Genomic DNA, 16,012 nt, shown 5'->3' with positions numbered 1-16,012 from the left:
ATAGCGGAAGCCGCTCACAATTGTGTGTTGCTTTCTGTAGAAACCGCATCACTTGAAAAGCAAGCTTTATTCTTCTTTTTTTTTGCGTTGGTACCTATGATCTAGAAACGCATACTTTCTTTGATAGAAGCAATTTAGAAATTAAAGACATCCATAACCTTGTTCTCGTAAATTTTCATCCTCAGAACAATCTCGCAAACTCTTCATGTCATTGCGCTTTCGAAAAAATATTTTCCCTAAAAGTGTTTCGTTGTCGGCGGTAAGCTAGCCTTTTCATTAAGCAAATTCTCAACGAGATAAGTGAGAATTGCCACGCTTGATTCCAAGTTGTCTACGTCTTTCTTTAATTCGTCATTATCAGGTCCAGAAGGTTGCAATTACACCGAACTTCTGCCAAGAATGTCGTTCGTGAGTCGATCAGTTCCCCTTCCTAGAATTAACTCGTTTCAATCATTTTGGTGAGCTTTGAATTTGTAGGCATGCTTTCAAGGTTTTCGATACGTACAGAAGGGACAACCAGTATATAGCGTTCGAAGGCGTGAACGCGCGAAAAATATGCGAGAGCAATGAAACGCGAGCAGATAAAGAGAGAAAATGTGTGTTGCCCACGTTTTGCCCGCTGCTCTGCAACAGGCGGCATCTATCCCTTGACGGTTGAGATTTATCACAAATCCATCGGTTGCTTTCTGTAGCTGCCGGCAGGTGGTGACACATGTCATTGTGGAGTGGTATCCGACATAGAGCACAAAAACACGTACACACGAAGAAACGACAGACGGACACAAGCGCTAACCTAAAGCTAACCAGCCCTAACCTAACCTAACCTAACGTAACATAATCTGACCTAACCGCTTGCGTACGTCTGTCGTTCCTTCTTGTGTCTGTTTTGTGCTTCGCTTTGCCAGCTTTATACCATTCCATGATGACCAACCAACAAACAAATATTGACACCCTCGGTGGCACATGCTTATGTTTGCGCCGTCGTACCAACTGTTTTATCGCTATAAACTAAGGCCACTTTGCATTCTTTCCTTAAAATCCCGACAATGAACAATATCAAATGTTGCGCGGAATGACGTCGACTCCAAAATGCGATCTTTCCGTAAAATTTGAGCAAGAACAGTGCCGCAGTAAGCGCAAAATGCTTTGTCGAACATTTTAAGCGAAATATACACACGTCACCGTTTGCCCCACCTAACGGTAGCGAAGCTGTTCAACGAAAAAAATTAATGAAAAAAACGCGGTGCAAGATAAAATTATAAAACCTACGGTTTTCGGTCGCCGGTCGTCTTATTGCTAGGCTAATGCTAGCTGGGACAACATGTATATATATATATATATATATATATATATATATATATATATATATATATATATATATATATATATATTGATTTGTTTCAACAGTTTCGACCAGTGGACCGATCTTCATCAGGGTTTTTGTAAACCCTGATAAAGATCGGTCAACCGGTCGGAACTGTTGACATTAAATAATTGTTCTGTTTACCTTGTAGCGCCGCTCAAGTTATTTACGTTTGAAAGGTAGCCTGAAGCATTCCTCTTTACCTACTGTATATATATATATATATATATATATATATATATATATATATATATATATATATATATATACACTTTATTGCTGAATGGATGTCATGGAATTGAGCAAATAAACGAGATCTCAAACTGGTAGCTCTTGCAGATTTCTAATACAAAAAAAATTATTAATGCACGAAAATACAGCAAATTTCTGGACGTTGTGTAGAGGCGACCGGCGCCTATGCGATGGATTGTGCCTAAAAGTTGAAGGAAGGTTATTTTTATTTAAAATTAAATTAAATTTTGGGGTTGTACGCGCCAAAAGCACGATTTGATTATGAGACACGCCGTAACGACGGACTCCGGAAATTTGTACTACCTGGGGTTCTTTAACGTGTGCCTAAATCTAAGTACACTGGTGTTTGCGCATTTCGCCTCCATGGAAATGTGGCCTCAGTGGCTTGATTCGATCCCGCGACCTTGTGCTTATAGCAACCCAACACTATAGCCACTAAGCAACCATGGCGGGTGAAGGTTACTTTCCAACCGTCCATAAATATGCCTACTTTTGCGGTCGGGTAACAGCAGGGAACGTTTCCAAAGAATAATCAAGCCGTCCATTGTGTTTGTAGTGTTTACCCAACTGCTCCTTCACTGATATTTGGAAAAAACAAGGATAGTTGTAGCATCATAACTAACAACCAGCACACTGGCGAAATTGAGTAAAAAGGCAATTTTACCGCTGAAACAGTGCTTGTTCAGCGGTTGCAAATATGCAAGGCTAAAAACTGGCCTTGGTATGCCCAATCAGGCTGCAAGAAATGAGAAGCGATGCAATCCGCTTTCAACAAATGCTTGTCAGTTTCCTCTGGACTAGGTTGAATCGGGAGAGCTCCTAAAAATTCTACGCAGGAATTGATTACACTGAAAGTCAAATCTACCGTCAGATGCTTCACGTTAAAACCGCAAAGGAGAATAAGAAATGCAACTATTTGCATTGGCACTAACAGTAGGTTTTTATATTAGCTCTTTACGTGCTGTAAAGGTTTTGTTTGGCACTTGTGGTGCTCGCGCAGTAGGTGAGGCCCACACACCAGCTTCGTCCTAACGCCTTTATCTTTAGTTCACTTGAAGTGGTGTCTACAGATTAGATACGGAACCCGATAGTAGCTTCATGAATGAACTAACTGAATGTTTATCATCAGAATGTTGAAATTGCTTTCGCCGTTGTGCATCCCTCTTTCTATATCATCATCATCATCATCCCTCATCACACCTTTAGTACCCGCTCCCCCTCCCCCTGCGCAGAGTAGCCGGCTAGAGCGCATTAGCTCAGGCCGACCTCTCTGCCTTCTTTCAAATAAGTTATCCATGGCCTTTATGTTTTTGATACGAACTATATAAATTTGCGTTACGTAGCACAAGCTTTGGCGAACGATGAAACGGCAGGTGCGTGAGAGAGAGAGAGAGGGAAGAGGGGAAGGGCTGCAAAGTTCATCATGGAAAGTATTTTGGTGTGCTACTATCACTGGGGAAATAAATCGAAAGGAAAAGGAAAGGAGAAAGACGTGTAGCCAAACAAACATCGACGCACAAAAATCTGAGGTGGCCGACATCACTGCACAATGCTATTTTTCAGGCTCGCTGACTGCAGTACGCGCACTAGTATTCTGCTGGCCCCAGGAGCTTAGAAGTCTGTTTGGCGATTGCTGTAATAGTCTATATTTTTACATTTCACACCCAGCAAGCATCAATAGTAGTGTTTTAAGGAAATCAAAAACCCACACAGACATTTTTTTTTATTGATCAGGTAGTAGGTTCTGCCACAGGTCACACGTGGATTCAAGGAAGTGCTTTTCCTGGATAGCGCTTCCGTTCCGTATGTGCAGGTACTGCCCCATTTCATCAAATTTCGGCCATTTGGTGTCACCTGTTACCTCTGGGACCCTGCGAAAATACAACAAATGCACACCAAAGCGTTAAAATTGCGGAAACGTTGTGGACTACACATAAAGATCACCGAGCGTAGTGTCTTGAAACGGACGGTTTATCAGGTGTGACTCGATGTTTCTACACCAAAAATAACCTAACGTTTCGGCTATAGTGAACATAATGCTTGCATAAGATGCATAACGTGCTGGTGATGTTTCTGAGAAAACCGGCGCACTTGAAAGATTACATAGTGAAGGTGTCATTCACTATTGCTATCATTAATAATGTACACATATCTGCATCAACATCGAGAGAAAAAGAAGCGTGATAGCAATGGTTGCCTGGAAGGGACCCCACGCGCATCATTCGCCACATTTCCCTGGGAAAGATGCAAACATACCAGCATGCAACATGAAAACTTAAAATGCCTATGTAGTAATTTTAGCACGTTTGAGTGTTTTGTTTCTTTCCCCATCTCTCTCTCTCTCACACACACACATACACACACGTTAAGGATGGCTGCCAAGCCTTAGGCAAGTTTAGTCTTGCTTTCAGTTTTTATAACGGACGCAGGCAAGGCCGTTGTTGGGCCAAAAATAGGCATAAGGGAAAGTACTCATGGAGTTCAACACGCCCAACGCAATATTACGGTTGCATACAGCATCATTAGCGTAAATCAATAATGATTAAAGTCTCCTAATGCGATAGAGATATGATATTAGAAATAAACACCCCATCACGTTCTTAATTTTTTCTCGACATGGCGTCCTATGCCGCTGAGTAAATTTATGAAATAATTGCGAAAGTTGCGAATAGCTAGCGCTGGCTCAGTCCTTACCCGGTGCGACTGAACGTCGAGACGACGTGTATCATGTTTTCGGTCGCCTTGACGTCTGCCTCCGAAGGATGACCACCCAGGCTGAGAGCAGAGCCGAGGCTGAACACAATGTCGTCGCTGTGCGTAGGACGAATCCACGCTGGCCAGTCGAGGAAGGACAGCTGCTCAGAGTAACGGAGAACGTGCACCGACGCATTGGCAGCTGAGAGTGCGCGGGCAATGCTGAGCGCGGGGCAACCGAACAAAAAGTCGCCGAAGAGATCCGAAGCAGCGCGAACCACTTCGACTCCTTTCTTTGCGGTCACCGGGCCGAAGTAGCGCTCGAAGATGGGTTCGGTGTTGAAGCTTGCAATCGCACCTAGCATTAGCGTCATTAAAACTTCCATGTTGCGTTTCGAAACGACGTCAATTCTGTCGATATTGTTGACGTTCGTGAGCAGATGCTCGATAAAGAAGTCCCCCTCCGAAGCGCAAACGCTCACCAGGACATCGCGCGCGTTGGGCGGGGCCTGTTTGAGCGCTTTGCCGGGCGTTCCCGGCACGAATTCACCACCCATTATCGGAAAGAATCCGTCCAGTCCACCTATATTGAAACTTTCCGCGGCTGTCAGTATATCACCGACGTCCTTGGATCGCAAGCAGGCGACGACCTCTGTGACGGAGAGTTCACGCGCGTCTCGCTCTTTGCAGTCGAGGTAGTCTGTGAGCAAGAGTGCTCTGGTTCCCGCCTGCAATGGGCTGCTCACGAAACCCCTGATGAACGGGCTGCCACTTTGCATGAAGGCACGCTGGAAGAGGCCCGCGCTACTAGGCGACAAGAGGTGAATGCCGATTGAGACGGCTCCTGCGCTCTGGCCCATTGCGGTTATCGCGTCCGGATCACCGCCGAAGCAACGGGCGTTGTCCTTGACCCATCGCAGCGCAAGTTGCTGGTCGTAGAGGCCCATGTTGCCCGGTGCGTCTTCTGTGCCCAAATTCAGAAACCCCAGTGGTCCCAGTCTGTAGGCAATAGTGGCGACGACGAGGTCTCCTCGCACAGCGAGTTCGGACGCGTCGAAGATCTTCATGGCGATTCCTCCGACCGTGAATGCTCCTCCATGAATGTACACGACGACGGGCCTAAGAGCTGAGCCATTTGTGACGGGTGCGAAGACGTTGAGAAAGAGGCAGTCCTCGGAAACAGGATCAGCCGCTGTTATCGCGAAGTAGCTGTTGATGCGAGCAGGAATCTGGGGACACATGGGGGACAACGAGGTAGCGTTCAGCACACCTTGCCAGCGTTTTTTAGGCGTCGGCTTTTTGAAGCGGTGTTCTCCGAGTGGTGGCTCGGCAAAAGGTATTCCCAGGAATGCTCGTACTCGACCAGTCGTCGTAGAACGAACGATTCCTCTGGCATCTCCGGAGGTTGTGCGGATGACATTTTGCGTTTCTTGAGCTCTGCCGACCACCAGACAGCATGCAGCGAAAGGTAACGCCAAGCCGGCCCACATTGTATTTTTGCTGCAAGTAAATCAATAAAGTGAGATTTGTTTATAAATAAATTGGTCGATCAACTGACAATGTTTAAAGCCCTAATGCCACTGAGCTTTGTGAGAGAAGCAGTGGAAAGCTCCGGAAATAATTTGTCTACCTGGGTTTCTCTAACGAGCAAGAAACGCCTGGTACACCTCCTACGCAATGGGGACGCCACTCCGGGAAATTGAACAGGCGCTTTCTTTTCGGCGGCAAAACGGCCAGGACGTTTTAGCCACAGAAATGGATGCAAATTGTGATGAAAAAGAAAACAGATCTAAAACGTCATGGATTCCGTAATATTACTGCTGCCTTCTTCGTGAACGTGGACATAACACTTAGAGTTAGTATTTTTATAACAGATTTATATTTCCTGTGGTACTGACTAAAAATAATAACAATACTGGACGTGCTTGTTTTTATGTTGAGTGTTTCCGAAGGAATATCTTTCCATTGTCGTTTTTCTTTTTCCTTTTGGTTGAGGTACGTTTGTCTACAAGTGAATCACACTGTGATGGTCTGTTTGCATTGAACTCTAGAATTCTCCGTTGACCGCGACAAAACGCTAGTGTATTGCAGTTTATAGAATCATTAAATTTTTTTATTTATTTATTTATGAATACTGCGATCTTGTACACAAGATCATAGCAGGTGGGAAACATTGCGTTAAGATACAGAATTACAGACACAAAGAAAACAAAAGTGCACATAGAAACTCAACAAGAGAATACAGTGACAAGGTCAATTAACAACAATCAATTCAGATGCTCTTGAAATGAATGTAATGATGTCTCTCTGACAACATCATCCGTGAGGTTGTTCCAATCAGTGATGGTCCTTGGAAAAAAGGAATATTTAAAACAATTAACTCGCGGATTTAATGGTGTTATAGAAAGAGAATGGCGATTTCTAGTTTGGTACCCCGAGGAATAGATAAGGATATTGGAGGTGTCAACTTTGAAATTATTATTAATTAACTGATAGAAAAACTTTAAGCGACATATGCGATTTCTGTTAGGAATAGAGGGTAAACCACTTTTTTTGAGGAGGTCACTGACTGATGCTAGCCCGTAAGTGTTATATATAAACCTTGCTGCTTTCTTTTGGATTCTTTCAAGCTTATTTATGTTTACCTTTGTACAAGGGTCCCAGATAATCACTGCATATTCTAAGATTGGTCTAATAATAGTGTTGTAGGCAAGGAGGCGTGTACCAGGGGTTACTAGCTTAAGCGAGCGTCGTAAGAAAGAAAGCTTTCGGAGAGCGTTTGCTGAAACATAGTCGACATGCCTGGTCCAAGAAAGATCATCAGACATCCATAGACCTAGATACTTATATTCTGTGGCTTCATGAAGAAAATTATTATTAGCAGTGTAGTAATATAAAAGAGGGATCTTTTTAAGTGTTATTCTCATAAATACGGTTTTTTCAAAGTTAATTGACATTTGCCACTTCTCACACCAAGAAACTATTTTTGCAAAATCATTATTCAGCCTAATTTGATCATCAGTCGAACTTATTTTCTCATACAGCACGCAGTCGTCCGCGTATAGCTTAACACGTACAGACAGGTTTTTAACAATATCATTAATAAACATTAAAAACAGTAGGGGGCCGAGGACGGATCCCTGGGGAACACCAGAATCGACAGGAGCGTAATTGGAGCAAGTTTTATGCAGTTCGACAAACTGACGGTGATCAGATAGGTACGATTGTATCCATGTTAATATCTGTTTATTATTTATAATAAAACTGAGTTTATGAAGTAGTTTCTTGTGCGAAACCTTATCGAAAATTTTTCGAAAGTCCATAAAGATAACATCAGTTTGTTTTCCTTCGTTGATTGCTGTCGCAAAATCATGGATTGTTTCGACCAGCTGAGTGCATGTGGAATACCCTCGTCTGAAACCGTGTTGAACAGCTGCCAGTACATTATGCTCGTCGAGGAAATTAGTTAGATGCTTATGAATGATGTGCTCCAATAATTTGCACGTTGTTGAAGTTAATGAAATAGGGCGATAATTTTCAATACACGTCTTCTCTCCACTTTTGTGCAAAGGCTTAATTCTAGCAGTTTTCCAATCACACGGTAGAACACCTTCTTTCAATGATCGAGTGAATAGGACGCACAAATACTTTGAACACCACTCTGCATACTGTTTAAGGAAGACATTTGGAATATCATCTGGACCAGGTGATTTATTAATATCCAGTTTTAACAATAGATTTAAAACACTCTCTTCAGAAATTATAACATCAGGCATGGAAGGAAGTGACATGCTAAAGGGTGGGAGACGCCCGTCATCTTTCGTGAAAACTTTCTTAAAGGTGTTATTAAATGCTGCTGAAACCTGGACATCGTCACTTACATGTTGTCCATGTATAATAAATGCATCGGTAGAACGAGAAACTGGTGCAATTGACCGCCAAAACTTTTCAGGTGCAGTTTTTATAAAAGCTGGAAGTTGCTTATTGTAGTATTTTTCTTTATCTTTCAGAATGCACTGTTTTAATTTCTCTGAAACTTCATGAACTTTTGCCTCTAAAAAGACTGAGCTTGATTTTTTATTCTTTTCTTTAATCGCTTTAGCTTGCGCTGCAATTGCAATGTTTCTCGCGTAATCCAGGGATTGTTATTGTCTGACTTCTTGCATATCACTGGTACAAAACGCTGAATGCAGTCACGAACAATGTTTTTGAAGACAAGCCACAGGTCATCCACGCTACAAGTGCTGTGCAGAAAACTATAATAATGAAGATCTAAAATGTCAATAATTGATTCATTGTCAGCACGGGCAAAATTCGGAAAGTGTCGAGTATCACCCTTTCGATCCAATAATATGTCTTCTATTACCAAGATTACGGCTTGATGATCAGAAATACCGGCCACTACATTACATGAAAGTTTTTCTTTGATATTGCCTCGTACCAAGAATAAATCCAGTATTGATGAAGAATCTTGTTGGATTCTAGTAGGGTTCTTCACAATTTGTAAGAGATCGAAATGAAACATGATATCAAGCATCTCCTACAGTGTGCGGAGATTCAACAGAAAAAGTAGCCCAGTTTATGTTTGGTAAGTTAAAATCTCCAGCTAAAATTAACTTATCGTCTGGTTTCGTGTAGCAATAAAGATATTTCTTAACTTCATCTAGGACAGCGACAGAGGAACCGGGAGGCCTATAGATAGCACCAAGGATATCTCGGAAATTGTTAGCATATACTTTACAAAAGACAGCTTCAACTGTAGCAACATCAGGCAGTTTTAAAATCTGAAATGTGCTTTTGAACAGTATAGCCACTCCGCCACCTCTTCTGTCGCGGTCTTTCCGAAAGACTTTATAGTTTCTTGGCACAAATTCGGAATCAAATATTTCTTCATCTAACCATGTCTCTGTTAACACAGCTATGTCCGGATTATGCGTTAACAGCATACCTTCCAGATGGGAGACTTTGTTTACAACGCTACGACAATTAATACTAATTATTGTTAATGTCCTCCTATCTTCATTTTGTGGTCATTTCTTTCTTTCAGAAATTTTGTAGCGAGCATTGTTCGCTGAGTCCCAAGCAAACATCACACCATCTACACACAGCTTGTTAAAAAATAGCTTGACCCTAGCTCCGTTCGATCTCTGTTCCGCAGAGCTTTCCCATAACTTCTTTCTAATATTTCGAACGGCGAAAGAAAAGTCTTCCGTGATCGAAAATTCCGTTCCCTTGAGCTTATAGCAAGCTTTTAGGATGGAATGTTTTTCGCGGTAGTCTAAAAACTTAATGATTACTGGGCGACCATTCTTGCTCTTTCTTCCAAGCCTGTGGCATCGCGCTCTATGCCTTTAACAGTAACATCTAGTGTTTCTTGGAACACCGTCTCGTTCACCTTCGCGATAAGAGAAGAAAGAAATGTTTCATCACAGAGGAAAGCTTTAGCTTTCCGTGAGCAAAAAGAAAAGTAAGAATGTGGATAATGCACATTGGAAGATACACTGCCATTTTATTTGTTTAAGATGTTCCCACATGCCCTTTACGCACTCTATGTTCCCATTGTCGAAGTTCAACGCGAGAAGGACTGTCGAAAACAGAGACACACTAGGATACCGCAAGCACTTTCTCTCAACCAAGATTTATTCGAAAGAGAATGGAAATATGGCAGTAAACATGGCGAAGCACATGACTACGCTGTGGCAGGCCACACCCTTCGACGCGCCTTTCGACTGCGCGGTACATCAATTTTCGCTTCTGCAGAGCACAAAATACCATTGGCGCCATGTCTACACCCCACATTGTTAATGCGATGCATGAGTTCCTGCACATATGGGATCAGCACCAGGTTCTTGACGTTTTCGGTGTCGTAAGCTGCTGGGGCCGATTTTCACAGCGCTTCTTTTCGTAAGTGCTCTTTACCATTCGCTGACCGCCTTCCTTAATGATATATGCGCCATTGGCTGGAATTCATTCTTACGACCAATTCCAGTGAAAGAGCTTCTTGTGAATATGACCGTTTCTTTTTTTATTTTTTGACATGACTTTAAAAGAGAGGTTGACACTCTTAGGTGGCGCAGCTGCTCCTCGTGGCATCTTAGAAAAAAAAAGAAAATAAAAAATAAAAAAGCACGAAACACGCTAAACAGCGTAAAATTGTATAAACACATACAAAGTTTCGTGTGACTTGTTTATTAGGAGCCTTTGTTTTTATCTGTCGTATAACGCTCTCGCACATTCTCGATATGCCAATATATCGAGGCAGTAACCACATGAAGTCAACAAACGAGGAAGCCAAGGAATCTTTTCTTGGCTTCACATTTCGTGCAATAAAAGCAATTGTAAGTAACAAGAAGTTGAGACCGCCGATTCCCATCAATTTTCAATCTCGATATAGTGAAATTTGGGAAGCCACCATTTGTTAAAGTTAATAACTCGCTCATGAAATGCGATATGGTTGCGATGACAGCACAACTTATTTAAGACAGATCTAATACATGACACACACATCGTGTCTTTCAGCAGCTTAGAGAGTACAGACGTGTAATCGCATCAACATAAACTTTCAATAACAAACAGTATGCGACGTTCGCGCATCTGATAAAGGGTATCTCTGAGGACGAGGAAGTTCAAGTCTCACCTCAATCGGCGCGCAGAGCGTGGACTGTCTGGCGCCGTGGAAAGGAGATTGCCGCTTCCCACGACACCTTCCGCGCCACTCTACCGCTGCGAGCTCTTCTTGAGCGAGCCGCTGACGAAAATGTGGCGAACGCGGCCGCTGAGGACGTGGCAAAGCTGTATCGGTGGCGCCTCTACGCAGCAGCGCAGCTTAATAGGTGTCGAAGTACACGCGAGGCACGTTCGTCGCAACGCGTGTGGCCTTGTGGTTCCACGCGCCAACGATCACTCGAATCTTCGTGATCGGCGCCATTATTTCGCATTCATACCATGCCGTTAAGGTCGGAGCCCAAGAACAGGAAAGCGCTATACTTTAGGAGCGAGAGAGACACCCGCGCCCTTTCCTCTCGACAGGATTCGCGCTGCCCGAGCCAACGATCACACGCGCGAGTGTCGTGTTGTGGGCACCGTGCGCTACGATGTTGTGGATGCCTTTCGGGCACTGTACCCCTCTCTAGGTGCTAAGTGTGTACTCGTAAAAGAGGCCGCGTGAATAAAGTGCCAGGTGGCGAGCATTTGGGCATTTCCTACGCTTCTCTTTCTAGAAGAAATTTTAACAGGCAATCGCGCGGCGGTTCGGTGTCGCCATGGATATTTGTTCGAGTGCCTTGATACTGGCCAGAAAACTGCAAACCAAAGCATCACCATTTAATAGAAAAATATGGCAGCCATATCCCTTCTCCTAACGCACAGAGATCCCAAATGTCAGCCAAAGCGTTCGATCGTACGATACTATAGTATCGTACGATCGAACGAACAGGCATATATGCCTGTTGCAAGGTTTAGCAAAGGTTATCAACAGCCTGGGTTATGAAGCCACAAACACGTGATCAGCCAGGCACACTTCTCGCAACCATTCGTGGGATTAGGCAGTGACACCAATGGTTCCGACACCTTTGTGCTTACCGAGCGCCGTAAAAGCAGGCGAACGAACGGGGTTAAAAACACAAGTACCGGCACTACTTTTCGGTGCTTGTGCTGTTATCCTCAGTCGTTCACCTGAGTTCACTAAGTTGGTGTTTACACATAATCACTAAATGTACGAGCACAAAATCGCCCGAACTATCGCGTCGCTTTGTTCTTACGCTGCTACGCTGCAAACGCCAATAGTCAGGACTAGGAACGTAAATGTGAAGTTGCATAGAGTGACCCGAGACACAGCTGCTGTAGTGGAATTTACCAACAGCTTAAACCACTGTGAACTGAGAAATTGCACCAGTAAGGACATCCGTGAAGGCAAGCAATACACAGCGGCACCGTCGGCATTGACGCATGTGCTTGTTGTACTCTTTCGGACTCACTTGAACCTTGAGAGTTTCTAGAATGCTCCTTGACTATACAGTGACCAGGAAAATAACATTGAAGGTCGGTATAGCCTTCAGTTGCTTATTGTTGAAAGTGAAAATAATAAAAGAAAACGCAAATGATCGCGGTCGCAGAAAATTAAGCATGTAAAACGGAATAAATGAACTTGTGGGATGTAGTTAAGTTGTAGTTAAAGGTAGCCCATAAGAGAGGAGAACGAACAAAACTATTTTGTGCTTGCTGCATCGGCACGGTTCTTTAAAACCAGCCCCACGCTAGGTACGCACGAAAGAAAATCAAGAGCGCATACCGACTTTTTATTCATCAGGCAGAATGTTGTGGAAGAAGTTACACGTAGACTCGAGGAAATACTTTTCCTGAAAACAGCTTCAATTTCGTATGTGCAAATATTCTTCCTCTTCATCAAACCTTGGCCATTTCGTGCCATCCGTGACCTTTGGTACGCTGAAAATAGCGACAAACACAAAATAAATTAATTAGAATTAAGTCAAGTTGGCAGAAAGGCCGGTGTGAAATATGTTCGGAAACTATCTGCCGGTTCCATGCGGGTAATTCCACGACAAGTGCTCTGGACGTGTCACTTGACCATCTCAAATTTCAGGAAGTCGCGCCCATTTAACACTTTGGGCACTGTAATTTCGCAGTGTGTTCTAGCCAAAAGTAATTTTCAGCTGAGGTGCTTTTCAATCACGTGAAACAGAATTTTGCAAGGTAGTATAATATAAAGTTACTTTAATATGTAACGCTTCCCAATTTTGGCTTGATTGATCAAGTCATACACTTTAAAGTTCGAACGCAACAGTTGGACTATCAGAGACGCCGCAGAGGACGGCTGCGAACTATTGATAACCAGCCGGGGATCGTGAACATTTAAAGTGAGTTTAAATATAATTTTGTCTGCTGAACCTGCAATGATCTGTCTGCATAATGAAATGGCCATAAGTTCCCCTGCTGGTTCGAATCCTGGCGACGCACATACTGCTGATGACTATGCTGTTTTTATTAGAATCAGTAGTTGATTGACTGATGAGGCCTAATTTCCGTAACACTTCAGCGATTGTGAGAAGTACGGTATTGTTGGGGCTATGGATTACTGTTGTTTACAAACAAGCACTGACAGGGAGCTTACCTCTGTCGTTGAAAAGAAAAGTGCTTGATCATTGCATTATACCGGTGCTACCCTATGGCGTAGAAACTTGGAGGTTAACAAGGAAGCTCGAGAACAAGTTAAGGACTGCGCAAAGAGCAATGGAACGATAAATGTTAAAAGTAGCGTTAAGAAACCGAAGGAAAAAGATGTGGATCACCGAGCAAACGGATACGGCCAATATTCTAGTTGACATTAAGAGAGAAAAACGAAGCTGGGCAAGCCATGAAATGCGTAGGGCAGATACCCAGAGGACCATTTGAGTTACAGAGTGGGTGCCAAGGGAATGGAAGCGCAGTCTAGGACGGCAGAAAATTGGGTGGAGTGGTGAAATTAGGAAAGCAGGCACAAGACAGGCGTAATTAGAGGTCGCGGAGAGAGGCGCTCACTCTTCATTCATTCATTCATTCATTCATTCATTCATTCATTCATTCAAATAACTTTATTAAGTGCCCTGTGATCTGGTGAGGTGGGCCTGGACCTCGCCTAGGTTTCGGCCAAGGGTTGTTGGCCTTTGCCCACTTCCTCGGCTCGCTGGACGGCCCAGAGTTGGTGCTGCAGGTCCGAGCCGAGCAACGCAGACTCCCAGCGCGCGCGGAAGCTGTCGCTGTTTGAGGCTGCATTACCGTTATTCTGTATTATAGCCCTACATTCTCATAGGATATGCTCTAGAGTGGCTCTACAGTCACAATGTCTGCATTTGTCAGTCGTGTATAAATCTAGGTGTATTAGGTGCATGATAGCTGGACTCGGATAGGATCCGGTCTGTAACTGCCGCCATTCGACAGATTGATTTTTGCCTAATTTTGGGTGAGGCGGCGGGAACGTGCGCCTCTGCAATCTATGGTGTTGTGTAATTTCGTGAAATCTGTTCATTCAATCTTCCCACTCTCACTCGTCGGTAATCGGTGAGGCGGGGCTAACCGAGGCTCGGTCCGTAATCTCTCGAGCTATGCGGTGCGCCGCCTTATTCCTACGATCTGGTAGTGTGTAAGCGGGTGTCCAGATAAGATCGACACTTTTGTCGTGGTTATTAGCTAATTGTAGGAGTCGTAGTGCCTCTGGGAAGATTCGACTGCTGGCGAAGTTTCGTATCGCCGTCTGGGACTCACTGATGATTACGTCCGCTTGTGTATGTGCTATCGATAACGCGATGGCTATTTCCTCTGCAGTTTCTGCGTGCAGCGTGTTGACTGTAGCGCTCGTCGTGCATTTTCCCTCGTAATTTATCACCACTGCTGCGTAGAGGCGCTTTGTCTGTATTTAGCTGCGTTTACAAATGAGGCGTCCTTGCCGTTACCGAATTCTGTATATCGCGCGGTCGGCTTTCCTGCGTACCCTGATGGCGGGTGGGGGAGGCATATTCTTGGGTATTGGAGGGATGGTTATTATGTCTCTGATGTGTCTCGACATATCTACTTTGACCCCATGTTGGGTGTGATGCCTTATACTTAGGCAATCCAATATTTGCCTACCTGTTCTAGTTTTCGACAGGCGTTCGTATAGTACTATTCGTTGTGCCTCGATTAGCTCATCCAGTGCATTCTGGAGACCTAGCTGCAGTAGTCCATCGCTGCTGCTGGTGATGGAGAGTTCGATTGCTTGCTTGTAGGTTTTTGCGATTAAGCAGTCTAATTTGTATTTTTCTTACGAGTGCCATCGTAGGTACGGTGCCACGTATACTAATCTGCTTATTACGAACGCTTGGACTAGTCTAAGCAGATTGACTTCTTTCATTGCACTATGTTTGTTGGCTATTCGTTTAAGTAGCCGCATGATTTGAGGTGTTATATTGTCTAATTTGCGTATGGTCTCTCCATTGTAGCAATTACTTTCAATGATGAGGCCCAATACTCTAATATTGTCAACCTTGGGTATGGGAATACCCTCTGCCGTAGCTAGGTGAATTTGCGGATCGTTTCGTTCCTAGTAATTCCGTGGTTTTCGGCCACGTCACGATGGTACATAAATGAGGAGCTCAGATTTATCCGCCGAACACGCCAGTCCGGCTCCTGCTAGGTATTGTTCAACGGCTTCTATTGCACGTTGCAATGTGTTTTCAACCTGTTCATCATTGCCATTGCTCACCCAGAGGGCGACATCGCCAGCGTAGATGGTGTGATTGAGACCATCAATTTTCTGTAGCTTTGCTGGTAATCCGATAAGAGCCAGGTTAAACAGCATCGGTGATAATACTGAATCTTGGGGCGTACCTGCACTTCCGATCTATAGTTCTTCGGAGTTAAGGTCTCCTATCTTAATGTGTGCTTTTCTGTTAGTAAGGAAGTGTCGTACATAACTGTATACTCGCTGGCCTAGCCCTAGCTCATTTATTCTGTTTAATATTGTTTCGTGGGTAGCACTGTTAAAAGCTTTCTTTAGGTTCAATCCTAGGAGAGGAGGGAGCAGAAGAGGTCGACCAGTGCGGACGTGTGTACATCGGCTCCGGTTTCTTCAACTGCTTTCGTCAGGTTTTTCGCACTGGACCTGTGAAAACTGTGATTTCGGAATCGGCAATCTGCAAGGAACCTGTAGATACCAAGCATTTGGCGGTG

General features: G+C 43.9%; 1 protein-coding gene across 1 annotated transcript; it reads right to left on the bottom strand.

The window, feature by feature from the left end:
• Positions 1-3,317: 3,317 nt before the first annotated feature.
• LOC142582560 (acetylcholinesterase-like) lies at positions 3,318-11,172 on the bottom strand. The gene is made up of 3 exons (XM_075692413.1): positions 10,947-11,172; positions 4,310-5,809; positions 3,318-3,486 (listed from the first exon to the last, which is right to left on the bottom strand). The coding sequence occupies exons 2-3, from the start codon at positions 5,797-5,799 to the stop codon at positions 3,339-3,341; spliced, it is 1,638 nt and encodes a 545-aa protein (XP_075548528.1). The 5' UTR covers positions 5,800-5,809; positions 10,947-11,172; the 3' UTR covers positions 3,318-3,338.
• Positions 11,173-16,012: the final 4,840 nt, after the last annotated feature.

This window comes from Dermacentor variabilis, chromosome 5 (assembly GCF_050947875.1).
Source record: "Dermacentor variabilis isolate Ectoservices chromosome 5, ASM5094787v1, whole genome shotgun sequence".
NCBI lineage: Eukaryota > Metazoa > Arthropoda > Arachnida > Ixodida > Ixodidae > Dermacentor > Dermacentor variabilis.
The sequence above is the reverse complement of the archived record's forward strand: the minus strand, read 5'-3'. Positions and strand labels throughout refer to the sequence as shown.